The sequence below is a fragment of the Pantherophis guttatus genome, chromosome 1 (genome assembly GCF_059756535.1).
Source record: "Pantherophis guttatus breed Tessera chromosome 1, ASM5975653v1, whole genome shotgun sequence".
Taxonomy (NCBI): Eukaryota; Metazoa; Chordata; class Lepidosauria; order Squamata; family Colubridae; genus Pantherophis; species Pantherophis guttatus.
In genome coordinates this window covers 19,799,535-19,815,451 of record NC_142063.1, presented here as the reverse complement: position 1 = coordinate 19,815,451, position 15,917 = coordinate 19,799,535, and the positions used below count along the sequence as shown (strand labels likewise).

General features: G+C 43.8%; 1 protein-coding gene across 1 annotated transcript in view; it reads right to left on the bottom strand.

Annotated features, from left to right (window-relative positions):
- Nucleotides 1–15,207: 15,207 nt before the first annotated feature.
- The window catches only part of MFSD12 (major facilitator superfamily domain containing 12), a 42,988-nt gene continuing 42,278 nt past the window's right edge, over nt 15,208–15,917 (bottom strand). Inside the window, exon 10 of the mRNA XM_034437680.3 lies at nt 15,208–15,691. Coding sequence (XP_034293571.2) covers nt 15,603–15,691 — 89 coding nt within the window. The 3' untranslated portion in view covers nt 15,208–15,602. The remainder of the gene's footprint in view (nt 15,692–15,917) is intronic.

The following is a 15,917-nucleotide window of genomic DNA, read 5'->3' as shown; positions in this document are numbered from 1 at the left end:
CTGGGTTTGTTATAAAAATACACACACATAGAATTTTTCTGTCTGCAGGCGGTGGATCAGCTTATTATTTCACAATGCTATATTCTACATTTTTAACTAACCTTCCAAATGTTAACATACTTTAATAACCACCCTAACAATTCTACAGGCTATTTTTGTCAGGGGCAACTACCAGTGGTGGGTTGTTCGGTCCGGTTCGCGGTAGTAACGGCAGCGGGAGGCTCTGCCCACCCTGCAGGATGTCATCATGGAAGATCTGCACATGCGCAGAAGCGTGCGTGCGCGCTTCCGTTGCGAACTGGTAGCGGAGGTAATATTCTGCCCCAGCTACGGACCTCAAAGAACGCAGCACACACAAAGTCTGTACAAACCTTAGTTTACTAAATTAAATCAGTCTTTTTCAAACAAAGGCTGTTAATTAACTTTCTTAACAGCCTACAAGAATCCAAAGAATAAATAATCGTAATCTTACTATGGTTGGGAGAAAGCCCAGAAGCAATTTGCAGAGAACTAAGATCAGGACGCAAAGGAGAGTGAACGAAGTTGTTCCCTACAAATTGCCTCCGTCCTTCCTTAAATAGGCTAAGGGAGTGGCCAATTAGTCCCAAGCCTTACTCTCGAGGAGACCTCCTCCTGAGGAGCCACTCCTGCCTTTTGGCAGCTCTGCGTGCCCATGCATCGAGAAGAGGCTCCTCCTCTTCTTCCTCTTCACTTATGGGAGCTTCTGGAGGTTCTGAAGGCCCTGGCTGAGTCCCCGCCTCTAGCACCACATCTTCTCCAGCCTCCTCATTGTCTGACTCGAGTGCCAGCTGCACAGGCTGCAGGTGCGCAGCACCACACCAGCCTCCTCGCTGTCAGAATCAGCTACTAGCTGCACAGGCCGCTGACGGCCATAACAGGTAAGTAGAACCCACCCCTGGCAACTACATCTATCATTTCCCACCTTTTTTATTTTTATAAATAACTCAAGGCAGTGAACATGTCTAACCATTCTTCCTCCTCCTCTTGTTTTCTCCACAACAGCAACAACAGCCCTGTGAGATGAGCTGGACTGAGAGTCACTGCCCAAAGTCACCCAGTCAGCTTTCAAAGTGGGACTAGAACTCACGGTCTCCTGGTGGTTGGCCCAAAGTCACCCAGCCGACTTTCATCCTAACGCAGGACTAGAACTCACAGTCACTTGCAATTCAACCACAGAATATCCCCTTGAATCCCTAAAGTGTGAGAGATTGTTGATCAGACACTAATGAGTTTTTTTAAAAATACATATTATTTCCGTGTGCCATGGCACGCACCCTTGATATTTACTGTTTCCGTATATATAGAAAATTTAAAAAGATTAGCTGCGGATGATTTGCAAGACCTACCCTCAGAAACTATGTATTCAAAGCACAGTGAATCATCTGTGAATATTGTACACATTTGCATAGCTGGCATTTTTTAACATCTGATTTCTCATTTTAGAAAACTCAGCCATTGAAATTTGCAGGTTGAATATTTCAAGGCAATGTATGTTTTTAAACAAATTCTTCACAGGAACGTGTACCATTTGTAAAATTTATTTAGATACGCCTTGGAGAAAAAAATGTGTAATAACAACATGCATTGGGTCAAACCGCAAACATAAATGTATTATGACCGGATAAAAAGTTATATGGCGTTTTAAAAAATGCCAGCAAGTTAGTCTTGGCATTTTCAAAAAGAAAAGAAAAAAAAAAAAAAGGAGAGAAACTAACAGGTAGCAATTCACAAAAATCAGAAATTGCAATGGATATATTTGCTCAGATGGATTTTATTTCATCAAGAGATAGCCCAGTTTCATTGCTGGCCTTTTTCATAATCTAAAGATTTGACTTCAGATCAAGGAGCATTTTGCTTAGCTGGGAAAACTGATGGCTCTTAATGACATATTGGAATGACGTGGCTACCAGATCAGACCAAAGGTCTAGTTGTTTCTGGAAAAAATAGGAAGATAATGTGTTACCACACTGCAACTACAAGCAGTCCTCGGCTTATGATCACAATTATTTAAGTGAGACATTTGTTAAGTAAGTTTTGTCTCATTTTTTGACCTTTCTTGCCTCAGTTGTTAAGTGAGTCGTTGCAGTTGATATGTTAGTAACCTGGCTGTTAAGTGAATCTGGCTTTCCCATTGACTTTGCTTGTCAGAAGGCTGCAAAAGGTGATCACATATCCCTAGGACTGTGATGGCTAACCTTTTTGCCATCGTGTGCCAAAAGTGGGGAGAGCGTGGGGGGGGAGTCGCGCACATGCGTGCCCACATGTATAATTCGGTCCATTTCCGGCCTCTGGAGGGCCTCCGGGTGCGGGGGAAGGCGGTTTTTGCCCTCCCCGGGCTCCTAGAAAGGCTCTGGAGCCTGGGGAGAGCAAAAAATGGGCCTTCCGGTCCCACCGGAAGTCAGCAAATGGGACGTTTCCGGCCTCTGGAGGGCCTCTGGGGGGTGGGGGTGGGGAAGACCATGCGAAAAACAGGCATTCCCCACCCCCCAGGCCCTCTGGAGGCAGGAACAGCCTGTTTCCCTACGTCCGGTGGGCCCAGAAGGCCTGAAAATCAGCCAGCTGATCAGCTGAGCTTGCGTGCCCACCAATATGGCTCTGCGTACCACCTGTGGCACGCGTGCCATAGGTTTCCCATCATGCCCCAAGGACATAGCAACAGTCATAAATATGAACCAGTTGCCAAGCATCTGAATTTTGATCACATAATCATGCCGCATGATCATAACTGTGAAAAATGATCATAAGTCACTTTTTTCAGTGCTGTTGTAATGTTGGTCACCAAGTGAACAGTTGTAAATCGAGGATTACCTGTATTGTTCTACAGAGCAGAGGCATCCAAAGGATGAGGGGGTGCCAAGACAGTCAACATGGTAACCACAACCATCAACCTGTCTCCCCTCCCCAGTCCTATGGACATCCTCCTTCAGAACTGATACACTGAAACATCTTTATAGCCTGTGAGAGGACAGGCTGCCTGCAAAATGGCGAGCACCTGGGTTGTTGGTGCCCTGTCCCTTTAAGACAGACCTGGGCGTTTTACGGCTCATGAGTCACATCCAGCCTGCAGGCAGTCCCAGTCTGGTTCACAGTGTCAGGGGCTTGGGCGTCAGCAGCATTGGCATCAGGACAGTGGTTGGTTTCCAAATTTTTTTACTACCAGTTCTGTGGATGTGGCTTTGGTGGGCGTGGCATGGCTTGGTGGGCGTGGCTTGGTGGGCGTGGCAGGGGAAGGATACTGTAAAATCTCCATTCCTACCCCACTCCAGGGGAAGGTTACTGCAAAATCCCCATTTCCTCCTGATCAGCTGGGACTCGGGAGGCAGAGAATAGATGGGGGTGAGGCCAGTCAGAATTTTTACTCCTGGTTCTCCGAATTACTCAAAATTTCCGCTACCGGTTCTCCAGAACTGGTCAGAACCTGCTGAAACCCACCTCTGCATCGGAGCGGAGCACCTGTGCATCATCAGTGCAGGTGGTGTGGTACATTGGTGGTGGACAGGCCCTTGGTGCAGCAGTGGCGTTGGGGGATGGGGAGGCAGGTGGTGGCCGGGTGTTGGGGGCAGGGCTTAAGTGTGATATTGGCGAAGGGGGTGGTGGGGTGTCAAAAAAAGGGCGGGCAACTGTGTAATGGCAGCTGGAGTGGGGCAGCAGTGGCTGAGGGCGGGGCAGCTCCCTCCACCATGGTGCCAATTTTTTATGTGGTCTCTTTGGGAAAATTAATTGCCCATCCCTAGCTAGCCCAGCAACTGGTGGCTATAAAAGCTGAGCAGAGAGACATCTGGGTGGTGGTGGTGTGTTGTAGTGAGAGGGGAGGTGGGTTGTGTGTTTATTTGGGAAACTAAAACAGCCTGTGTTAGACTGCTGCATCACTGCAGGAAGTCAGATCAACCATTCTACTTGGAAACCACTTCTGGACTTCATGCTTGAGGTGGAAAAAAAATGAAACGTTGATTTTGGGTTTTACTGATTAGATAGATGTGTTGTTATAGAAATGGCTAGTTTATACAATCATGTAAAAGTAAAAAAGTTGAGATTTGATGCGGTTATCTTATTCTAGCGCACCAACGGGAGTCAGAAGTCAACACCTTTTTTTCTTTTTCCCCCTTTTCCCTACATTTTTCCATTCCCTTCTCCCTCCCTTATTTCCCCACTATTTTCATTTGCATTTTATATTATAAACTAATTTTAAAAATCAGAAAAAAAGGAAGCCAGATCAAACCAATCAGCATGAAGGATGTGTATCTCTGCACAATGCATAGTTGAGATTTGGAGGGTGTGTGTCTCAGCCCATCTGGAAACTAGGCTTACCCCTCAACCTCTAAGCAGCAGAGGCAGTGGTGGGATTCAGCCAGTTCGGGAGAACCGGTTGTTAACTTTCTGAACAGTTTGGTGAACTGGTTGTTGGAAGAAATCATTAGGGCAGAGAACCGATTGTTAAATTATTTGAATCCCACCACTGAGCAGAGGTATGTGTTAACATCCATTCGCAGTTGTGGACAAATCTAAATCAAGCTTAAGGCAAAAAGAGGAGTTATTGTTCTCACAAAGAGCAGTAGCAGAGGAACGGGAATTATAGTAGAATTGGGGAAGAGTATTACAGTAAACAGTGAGTGCTAGCCTTTGAGTGCTTGTGGGTATGTTGCCTAGAGGCCAGGTGTGCTTGTGTTGGCTTTCTGGAATTTTGGAGCCCACTGAGCTGGGTATACATAAAAGAACCCATCATGGCATAGCCATTGACGTCAGTCCAAGCAAGTTTCAAGCGTATGGCAATGATTGCCCTCTAAGAATATCTGAAGGATTATGTTACTCCAGAAATGCCAATTTCCCGTTATGACTCTTGGTCTAAGCAACTATTTGACAAGAAAGAACAGGCTATCCAAATAAGGCTAACAAATAAGAACACGAAAGGTAGTTAAGGAAACAAATCAAACAAAATCAAAGCTCTACCACCCATCCCACCCTGCCCTCTTCTTATAAATCGTAGTCATGTGATTGTGGGATGCTGCAAAGGGTTGAAAATGTGGGTCTGTTGCCAAACATCAAAAATGCGATCACATGACTGTGGAACTTGGAATTGGTATCGTAAAAATACTTTTTTTGAGGTCTGTCGTAATTTTGAATTACAGGTAGTCCTCGCCTTACAACAATTCATTTAATGACTGTTCGAAGTTATAGCAGCACTCAAAACAGTGACTTATGACCATTTTTCACACTTAGGACCAGGGGTGAAATGCTTCCGGTTCAGACCGGATCGCCCGATCCAGTAGCAATGGAGGCGGGTGGTTCGGAGAACCGGTAGCAAAAATCCCTGCCCCCCCCAATTGCCCAGCTGAGCCACACAATCATCAAAGGCTTCTTTTTTTACTTTTAAAAGCATTTTTTCTACAACTTCTTCGGCCAAAAAATGCTTTTAAAAGTAAAAAAAAAAGCCTCTGAAAAAGAAAAAAAGAAAAGAAAAAACCTTTTTTTTCTTTTAAATGCTTCTGACGATCCAAGCTGAGTTGCCTGATCGGCAGAGGCTTTTTTTTTTTTCAACCTTTTTACAACCAAAGAGGTTGTAGAAAAAAAGGTTTTAATAGTAAAAAAAAAAAAAAATTGGCCACGCCCACCCAGTCACATTACCACCACCACCAAGGCACGCTCACAGAATCAGTAGTAACAAATTTTAGATTTCACCACTGCTTACGACCATTGCAGCATCCCTGTGGTCATGTGATCAAAATTCAGAGGCTTGGCAACTGACTCATATTGATGACAGTTGCAGAGTCCCAGGGTCATGTGATCCCCTTTTGCGACCTGCTGAAAAGCCAAGTCAATGGGGAAGCCAGATTCACTTAACAACCGTGTGACTAACTTAACAACTGCAGAAATTCACTTAAATAACCATGACAAGAAAGGTCGTAAGATGAGACAAAAATCACTTAACAAATGTCTCACTTAGCAACAGAAATTTTGGGCTCAATTATGGTCATAAGTAGAGGATTACCTGTAATTGTAAGGTGATACATTTCTTCCCCAATGCCAGTTCCAGATGAGTTTCAGGTCAAGCAACTTATCCTTTCTACTTTCTCAAAATTACAAATATTTCCTGATTCGCTCTATGCCCTCTGCTAGACTAGGCTGAATTGGAGCTTTGTGATTTGCTTGACTCAGTGTGATATAAAAAACAAGACAGCACCTTAGCATGTTGTGGGGAACTGTAGAAAGCCACAATACACAATGGATTATTGATTGGAGTGTACGGTAGTAAATTATGCAGAATAGTTGTGTATGTTAACCAGATTTTAGATTAAGCTGTTGTTTGATTCCATTTTCTATTTCTTCTCTTCACTTATCAGTGAAATGGAAATTCACCTACCAATTTTAACTTGGGTAGCTTCTGTAGAATGGAAACTACACAGAATCGGAAGGAAGGAAAGGAGGAAAGGAGGGAGGCAGAGGTGGGTTTCAGCAGGTTCTGACCAGTTCTGGAGAACCGGTAGCGGAAATTTTGAGTAGTTTGGAGAACCGGTAGTAAAAATTCTGACTGGCCCCGCTCCCATCTATTCTCTGCCTCCCAAGTCCCAGCTGATTGGGAAGAAATGGAGATTTTACAGTATCCTTCCCCTGCCACGCCCACCAAGCCACACCCACCAAGCCATACCACGCCCACCAAGCCACACCCACCAAGCCATGCCACGCCCACCAAGCCACACCCACAGAACCGGCAGTAAAAAAATTAGAAACCCAACACTGGTTACAACAGTCCCTGCCATTCTGTTCAAATAAGTACAGTATTAAAGAGTCTAGCTAGCATCAAAGAGTCTAGCATCAATATGTCTCAAATCAGAATATGCCTGCTCATTTTACCAACCTTGATTAAAAAGGTAAATGGTCTGCTTTTATACGTTATGGGGGAAAGAAAGCAGAAGCCTTGCATTTCTGATTCTTGCTCTGCTTTAATTCTTGATCCTTTTGGTTCAAATCGTTTCAAATCAATTCAAATGGTTTTGATGTTGAACTGGTGAAATCACAAGTATTACAAGTGGCACAAACTCAGCAGCTTTCTAAAGAACCTAACAGCCCTTGATTTCCACACACATACCACCTTTTATCCCTCTGCGTGCATGGGTTTCGGAATACCACAAATGCACCAATGAATTCCAGACAAATAGAAATCGATTAGAGGCTGTTCTGTGGTTTGGATTATATAGCAATAGCGCTTACACTTATACACCGCTTCACAGTGCTTTACAGCCCCCTCTAAGCAGTTTACAGAGTCAGCCTGTTGCCCCCAACAATCTGGGTCCTCATTTTAATGACTTCAGAAGGATGGAAGGCTGAGTCAGCCTTGAGTCCATCAGGATCAAACGCCAGGCTTCAGGCAGAGTTAGCCTGCAGTACATTCTAACCACTGCGCCAGCTATATACAATTCACTCGGTTATTGAATTTATGAAATGACTGGTTTTGTACAATGTATTAGCTTATGTATTACTGCATTACTGTGCTCTGCATTAGGCTAACAATAAATGGATATCAAGCAGCTACACAATACAGTGGCTTGATGACAGTGCACAACTGGTAGAGCTCCCCTGGTTTCCAGGTGGAATCCACAAGGTTGGTTGTCATTTTTAAAGACCTTCAAGTTTCAGGATCTGTATATCCCAAATTCTCCTAATCCCATTAACAACTATCTTATCCCATAAGCACAGTCTTTTTTTTTTGCTAGGGACTGGAATCTTCAGGGATCACAAAAGCAAGTCTCAGTCACTGCCCTCTCTAATACTGTCGGCCTTGTGAGGTACTCCAGACCAGAAGTACCCCCCAAAATATTAGCTCTAACTTTAATGTATTACGAATGAACGTGAATATATATATGTCCCAGGATAATGTTGCAATCTGGGTCGGTCATTGGGACCAGAGGTTTAGTCTTCCGGGGTTTCAGATTCGTGCTGGAGCCCATCCTGAGGGAACTTCTCTCTAGCAGAGTGTGTGCTTTGGGCTATTCTGTGTGTGGTATTTATATGGTGCCTGCTGTTTGTTGAGATTTTGATGGCTGGCTATTAAATCATTGGCTGTTGATTCCTTGTGTTGCCAAGCCCTCGCCTCCTAAGTACTTAATAAACTGGTGGTAAGTCAACACTCCTATTGACCTACAAGGGGCCCATTTTTCCCAGGCTTCAATCATTTCCCTGGCTGTTTTTGTGCCTGCTCGTCCAACAATCTTAGTAACTGTAAAATTGAAGGTATGTCCTTGTTCACTGCAGTGTGAGTTCACTACCAATAAGTTTGGGTCTCCTCGTCTGGCCACTTACTTATATTCTTGCAATTTATTGTATTACTTTAACAGAATCTTACATGCCTGAAAGTACATCTCTCCCCCCCTTATAGTCCAGGAAACTAGGGAAGGTGTCTCTGTCACCCAAAGTCATGCCACATATTACAAGAACTGAATCTACCTCCCCAAACCCTTACAGTTCCTTCCTTCCTTTTAAGGAAGGCCGTTAAAAATAAATTATTCCTCCACACCTTGGGGGTTGGGAAGCTGCAATATTTCTTCTGTGGATTTTTTCCCCTTTAGCCAGTAATGATTGTTCTTGATTTTAGATTGTTTATTAGATTGTTATTGTATTTAGATTTTCATCCCTTTATTATTCTGTAAGTAACTCAAGGCTAAGTAACTGAAGGGATGCAGTGGCTCAGAGGCTAAGTCGCTGAGCTTGTCGATCAGAAGGTTGGCAATTCAGCGGTTCAAATCCCTAGTGCTGTGTAACGGAGTGAGCTCCCATTACTTGTCCCAGCTTCTGCCAACCTAGCAGTTCGAAAGCACGTAAAAAATGGAAACTGATTGTTAAAGGGCCTTGGGAACCACAAATATGTTTGCTCTAACAAGCTGGCTACAAGATTGTTTGAGAAAGGAGGTAGCCTGAAAAAGCAACTTCAGTTGCATCATGCAGTTACATTAAGATGTAATTGACAAATCAGCTAGACATCAGAACTCTTTTTTCTCCTTGGAGGCTTATGGGTGCCTCTCTGCATGAGTTACCGCAGTGAGTTGGCCTCTTTTAGGAATGTTCAGGTAAGGTCGGCAGTTCAGCAGTTCGAATCCCTAGTGCCACGTAACGGGGTGAACTCCCGTTATTTGTCCCAGCTTCTGCCAACCTAGCAGTTCGAAAGCATGTAAAAAATGCAAGTAGAAAAATAGGAACCACCTTTGGTGGGAAGGTAACAACGTTCCATGCTCCTTTGGCATTTAGTCATGCCGGCCACATGACCACGGAGATGTCTTCGGACAGCGCTGGCTCTTCGGCTTTGATATGGAGATGAGCACTGCTCCCTAGAGCTGGAAACGACTAGCGCGCATGTGTGGGAGAACCTTTACCTTAACTCAAGGCAGTGAACATTCCTAATACTCTTTCCTCTTCCTATCTTCCCAACAACAACACTGTGAGGTGGGTTGAGCTGAGAAAGAGTGATTGGCCCAAAGTCACCCAGTTGGCTTTCATGCCTAAGGCAGAGCTAGAATTCAGTCTCCTGGTTTCTAGCCTCGTGCCTTAGCCGCTAGACCAAACTGGCTCTGATGCATTAGATCCACAGAAAGCAACAGCTGGAGCAAAATCCCAGTGCATCCTGAGCAGTGTTTTTCAATCTCAGTAACTTTAAGAAGGGTGGACTTCAATTCCCAGAATTCCTCAGTCAACATGAAGTCCACCCATCCTAAAGTTGCTGTGGTTTAAAAACACTGATCCAGAGGGCCGTAAGTTGGAGACACAGCATGGCCGGTGGTCTGTGTCTGAAGTCCAAATCTTTGAAAGATGTTTGATTCAATGGTGGGTTTCTCCCGGTTCGGCCGAGCCAGTAGCGGTGACGATGTGATGTCACCAAACCGATTCTCTTTCTCCGGGAGTTGGGCCCTTCTGCCCGCCCCCGCGTTATTCCTATCTTTAATTGTTACTTTTTAGCCCAGCTGATAGGTGCGGCAGAGTGGATTGCCGCACCTCGGCTGGGCAAATACCTAACGTGCTTGCGCAGAGTGCAAGTTTGGCACGCATGCGATCGAAGCGAGCATGCGCGTGGCGATCGCACGCAAAGTGCGTGCACGAAGAGAACCAATAGTAAAACCAGTTGGAACCCACCACTGGTTTGATTGCTTTGCCTTGGTCTTCACATTGCTAATCTGCTATTACAAAGGGTGTCTCTGTTTCCATAGTTGCTGATTGTTCTCTGTGGTTTACTTTCATATGTTATGGAATGTTGTTAAGGGCAGTACAATCCTGCTCGGTTTTGTGCGTGACTCTTTTAAGAGAGGAGGCGATATCTATGTACTATGAAACCTCTTGCACTGGTGAAACAGTGCATCAAAAGCAACCTTTTTGAACCATTTTGAACTATTTGATTCCTCAAATTAGGCTACCTTGCAGAATGCATCCAAAATCCAGGGCCCACGGATTTTGTGCTGTGGGCACGTGATCTGTATTTTCAGCTGTTCTGTGACAGTTTCCAAGCCAGTCTTGCAATCCCTTGCTCCATTCCCACATCGAACAGCAGCCATTTGCCTGCCTGTTGGGAAAGGGAGAGAAGTGATGGGGAGGAATAGGGAATAACAGGGAGGAAGGAAACCCCGCATACCCTTTTTGGTCCAGATTGCCGCTCTGTAATCTCCCAGACCTATGCCATCTCCCACACTCCATCCCTGACACACACACCTGTCACACACTCCCAAGGATGCCTTTCCCAACTCCCATGACATCTCTTGCACGCACCCTTCCTATCCATATGGCATCCACATGGAGCCATGGTGGCACTGTGGTTAGAATGCAGTACTGCAGGCTACTTCTGCTGACTGCCACCAGTTCAACAGTTCGATTCTCAACGGCTGAAAGTTGACTCAGCCTTCCATCCTTCCAAAGTCGGTAAAATGAGGACCCAGATTGTTGGGAGCAATGTGCTAGTGCTGTAAACCACTTAGAAAGGGCTGCAAAGCACTGTGAAGCGGTATATAAGTCTAAGTGCCATTGTTATCTATTGCAGGCTCCTTGACCCCCACATACCCTACCTAACCTGCACTGCACCTGTCATGCACTCTTCTTGACCCACAATACCTCTCACCCTCCCTGGCATATCTTTCCCAACCTGAACCTGCTATACATCCTCTCACTTCATCCCTTACTTGGCAGAGGGAGGGAGATAAGGACAGAATGACAGGGTGGGAGTGTATTGCACAACTCGAGGTAGCATGCATAATGCTATTCCTGTTTTCCTCACTACAATCCAGTGGTGGGTTGCCCCCGGTTTGGACCGGTTCTATAGAACCGGTAGTAAAACCAGTGGGAGGCTCCGCCCACTGACCCTGACATCATCTAGACGCTTCTGCGCATGCGCGGCTCCGTTGCGAACCAGTAGTAAAGGTAAGTAGAACCCACCCCTGCTACAATCCTGTGAGATGGGTTGGGCTGAGAGCAGTGGTGGGTTGCCCCTGGTTCGGACCGGTTCTATAGAACCGGTTGTAAAACCAGTGGGAGGCTCCGCCCACCGACCCCGATTTCATCAAGACATTTCTGTGCATCCGGTTGCAAACCGGTAGTAAAGGTAAGTAGAACCCATCCCTGCTACAATCCTGTGAGGTGGGTTGGGCTGAGAGAGAGCAACTTGTCTCAAATCATCATGCTGGCTTTGATGTCTAAGAGAGGACTAGAACTTGCAATCTTCAGGCTTCTAAGCCAGCACTTCAAACTGGCTCTCCCTTCATTACTCATTAACATTTTTTTTTCTTTTGTACACAGTTGTTAGTTGCGCAAAATAATCCAACCGACATGCCAAGCTATTTCCTTTTGTTCTTGTCAACCGTCATTTCCTTGATCTTAGCTGTTCTGATGAGGAACTGCCATCCTGTGGAGGCATCCTGGGACTCACCCGCATTTCCGTTTGTGTCTCCTGATTTCTTGGAAAAAAAGCACCACGCCCACCAGTAAGTTAACCATCTGTGCCAGAAGTTTAGTTAACCCAACCTTATATTCCTTCCTTCTCTTTTTAAGAATCTTGATCTTTAATCCTTTCAAATAATCATTTAGATGAGATGAGCGGTGTAGAAATTTGATAAATAGAATAAATGTCTTAAAACCTGATTTCATTTTTAATTTGTCCCTCCTCACAAAATTCTTCGAAGGTTTAACAAGTTTCTATTGTAAATCCAATATAGGAAAGTTGTCCACATCACTCTTTTGCTGTTATTTGTATATCCGTTTAATTATTAAGACATCGGTCATTTTCAGTTGTACACCCAGTGTAGCATCTTTTTTCATATCATTCTTGTAGCCTATCTTTTTAAAATCCACTTTCAGATCTGTCTGTGTTGCTTTGTAAAAACTGTTCCTCTTCCATAACATCTTTTAAACACAGTCTATCATGGCAGACACTTTTAAAATTAATTTGGGTCAAAATTGTTCGAAAACATCCCTCAATATGTTCAATATCAAGGTGTTTTGCTTCATTCTATATTAATAAGTAAAATTTGAGTGTTTTTCTCCTTTAATTTCACTGTAATCTTTAGTGCCTCTGGTTCCCTCTAGTGTCCAGTCTTCAAAATTCCATCTTTTTTTTTTTTTTTAAGAATTCAAAACAAAAGCATTTTCCCATAGGAAGAATTCTTGTAATTAATCTCAAAATCTTATTTTAAATCCATCTGGACCGCTAGTCCATTTGTAACTTTTCAAAATCAAAACTCTGGTCACCCTTTTTCTGTTTATTCCAAAATAATATTTTTTTAAAAAAAAATCCTTACATTTGTATTTAAAACTTCTTTTGCTAAGGAGTAAAGAAATTCACCTGGTGTTGTAAAATCTGTTGGTCCACGGTTCCTAATAGCGGAGAAGGAGTTAACAAACTCTTTCAAAAGCGATTAGAAAAGGAAGTATGCAAACCCAGCATCCTTAGAAAAGATGTCAACTTGAAGATGGCTAAGTTGCTTCATGTTTCAGAGCTCTAAAACCACTGGGGAAGAAATCGCAAATTGAGCAAAGCCAAATGGCAGAATAAAGAAGGGACAAGTAGAGGACTTAAAATCTATAGCTAGAAGCTACCGGTATAGATGGGACCACTTTAAAGCCAACAAAGAGTAGACAAATCAAATTGTTAGGAATGGGAGGCAATAGAAAAGAGGAAAAAAAGGGACACCACTGAGTCAGCCTTCCTCAATTTTATACTTTGCAAATGTGTTTGACTTTAAATTCTGTAATTGTTAGCTGGCATTGGTGAAACGAGCCATAAGTAAAAACACCTTGTGCTCCAGATTGTCAGCTTTGGAAGCCATATTAGGCCGGAAGCTTCCATGCTGCCACCTTCTCACGTGTGGGAAAGTAGGAGGGGGGATTTAGTAGAGGGGTTGTCTGTAGACATAATAGCATTCTTCTTGCCAGTCAAGGTCAGGCCGATCCTGCATCTGGAGAAGGAGTGGTCGGAGTGATGTCTCGAGATGGGACGGATGGTGATTGGAGCATGTGATCGACTGAGGGGTGAGGGGATGGTTTTGGGCAGTGGTGAAGTGTAAAATTTATTACCGGTTCTGTGGGTGTGGCTTGGTGGTGGGGAGTAATGTGGCTGGGTGGGCGTGGCCAACTTTTTAAAAAAAAACTTTTAAAAGCATTTTTTCTACAACTTTGGCTGAAGAGGCTTTTAAAAGGCTCTGGCAGTGGATGGTTCGGAGAACCGGTAGCAAAAATCCCTGCCCCCACCCCCCCCCATGACCAACTGAGTCGTACGATCATCAGAGGCTTTTTTTTTTTACTTTTAAAAGCATTTTTTTTCTTCAGCCAAAAAAATGCTTTTAAAGGTAAAAGCCTCTGATGATCGCGCGGCTCAGCTGGTCATGGGGGGGGGCAGGGATTTTTGCTACCGGATCGGGCAATCTGGTCCGAACCGGGAGCATTTCACCCCTGGTTTGGGGGGGGGGTTTGATTTACCAAGGGAAAACCCGGATCTCTCAGATTCGGTTTTTCCAGATGTGCCAGTTTACCTATTCTAGTAAATAGAACTTTGAAAAAATGCTTGCTTCAGGGTTTTTACTTGGAGTTGGGGTTTTTCTGGAACACTGACACAGATACAATTAGCAATTATGACCTCAAGGTCATTCCCATATATATCATTACATGATTTTAAAGGCTATTTACCCATTATAAATCGTCCCAAAGGTGCTTTTTCAAGAGGCAACTGGACTTTGTTTTTTCTTTGAAGACGTTTCACTTCTCATCCAAGAAGCTTCTTCAGCTCTGATTGAATGGTGGGGAATGGAAGGATTTATACTCCTTGCAGACAGCTGGTCATTTGCATTCTTTTATCTAAAGCTCTAAAGTGTGGGCGTTAAAACTCGTGGCGTCACAGTCGTCACATGACGTATCACAACTGTTTTCCCCTTTGCTAAAACGGGGGTGGGGGTGGCCAGTGCGTGACACATCCGGCCTGTGGGCCACGAGTTTGACACCCCTGCTCTAAAGAGATTTTATCTAACTCTCTAAAGACTGCAAATGACCAGCTGTCTGTGAGGAGTATATATCTTTCCATTCCCCACCATTCAGTCAGAGCTGAAGAAGCTTCTTGGATGAGAAGTGAAAGGTCTTCAAAGAAAAAACAGAAAGTCCAGTTGCTTCTTGAAAAAGCACCTTTTGGACAACCATGACCTGGATGACTGAGAATCTCCATAGTCAGATGCTCATTATAAATAACCAAGGATCCTTGGCTTGTGCCTGTAATTTTTTGAAATGAGCAAACCAACCTCTCAGTAAGGGAATTATAGCATTGGGAGGGCCTCAAAGATCATCTTGATCAGGTTTTTGCAATTTGAAGGAAAATTAATTAAGAAGTGGCTGCCCAGCTGTTACGATCATGACAACTTTCCATCAGAAGTTCTGCATAACATCTGGCTGCAGAGCAATAAATCAGTCTCCTAACTGGACACTATTCAGTTGTGTTCACTTTTGGGACAAGAAGAAAAAAATAGAAAAGAGGTGAGATATGCCAGTGTTTGTCCTTCAAAACCGACAAACAAACCACAATATGTTTGTTATTGGTGAAGGTGGCAGTAATAATCAAGATACAGAATTCAGGGTTGTACCATTCTACCCTGACAAATCAGCCTTTTTGAGAGTCATCTACCTCCAAATCAGTATCTATCCACACACACACACACACACACTATATTTTATAGATCAATATTTAGCAAACAAGTAAAAACTTTATTAGAAGTTTTTTTTTGTTTTACTTAAGATAGTTTAATTATTTCTTAAATAAAAAACCTGACATTTATTTTATACTTTTTATATACAAATAGATAGAAAAAGGGAATGGCAGGGTGGATTAGGTGGTGGAAGATATTGCTTCATTGCTAGTTCTTCACTAGCTGCACAAGGGACCAACCAGGGGAAATGAAGTGGTCAGAGGAAAGGATCTTCCCATAACGGGTCAAGGAAGATTTGTGCAAAATATGCTGGGATTGTCCATGTTGGGCCCAGAGAGCAAATAAGGGCAAATTCAAGCCAGATGAAACAGTTCTTTGGATTTCCACGTTGCTGCAATTCCATCCTGTCCTAGCTTTGCTCCTTCAGATGTCTCAGTTCACCACAGCCACTGGTTCTCCTTCCTCAAAATACTTGCAGTCTCTTGAATTCACCCCTGATAGTCCTGAAATCGAAACATCATCTGCAGGAGAAATGCAATTCATTAGCCAGAATTTTTCCACATGTCCCCACTTTTTTTTTAAAAAAAAAGTATAGGTAGTCCTTGACTTACGACCACAACTGAGCCCAAAATTTCTGTTGCCAAGTGAGAGGGTTAAGTGAATTTTGTCCCATTTTACGACCTTGCTTGCCACAGTTGTTAAGTGAATCACTGCAGTTGTTAAGTTAGTCACACGGTTGTTAAGCAA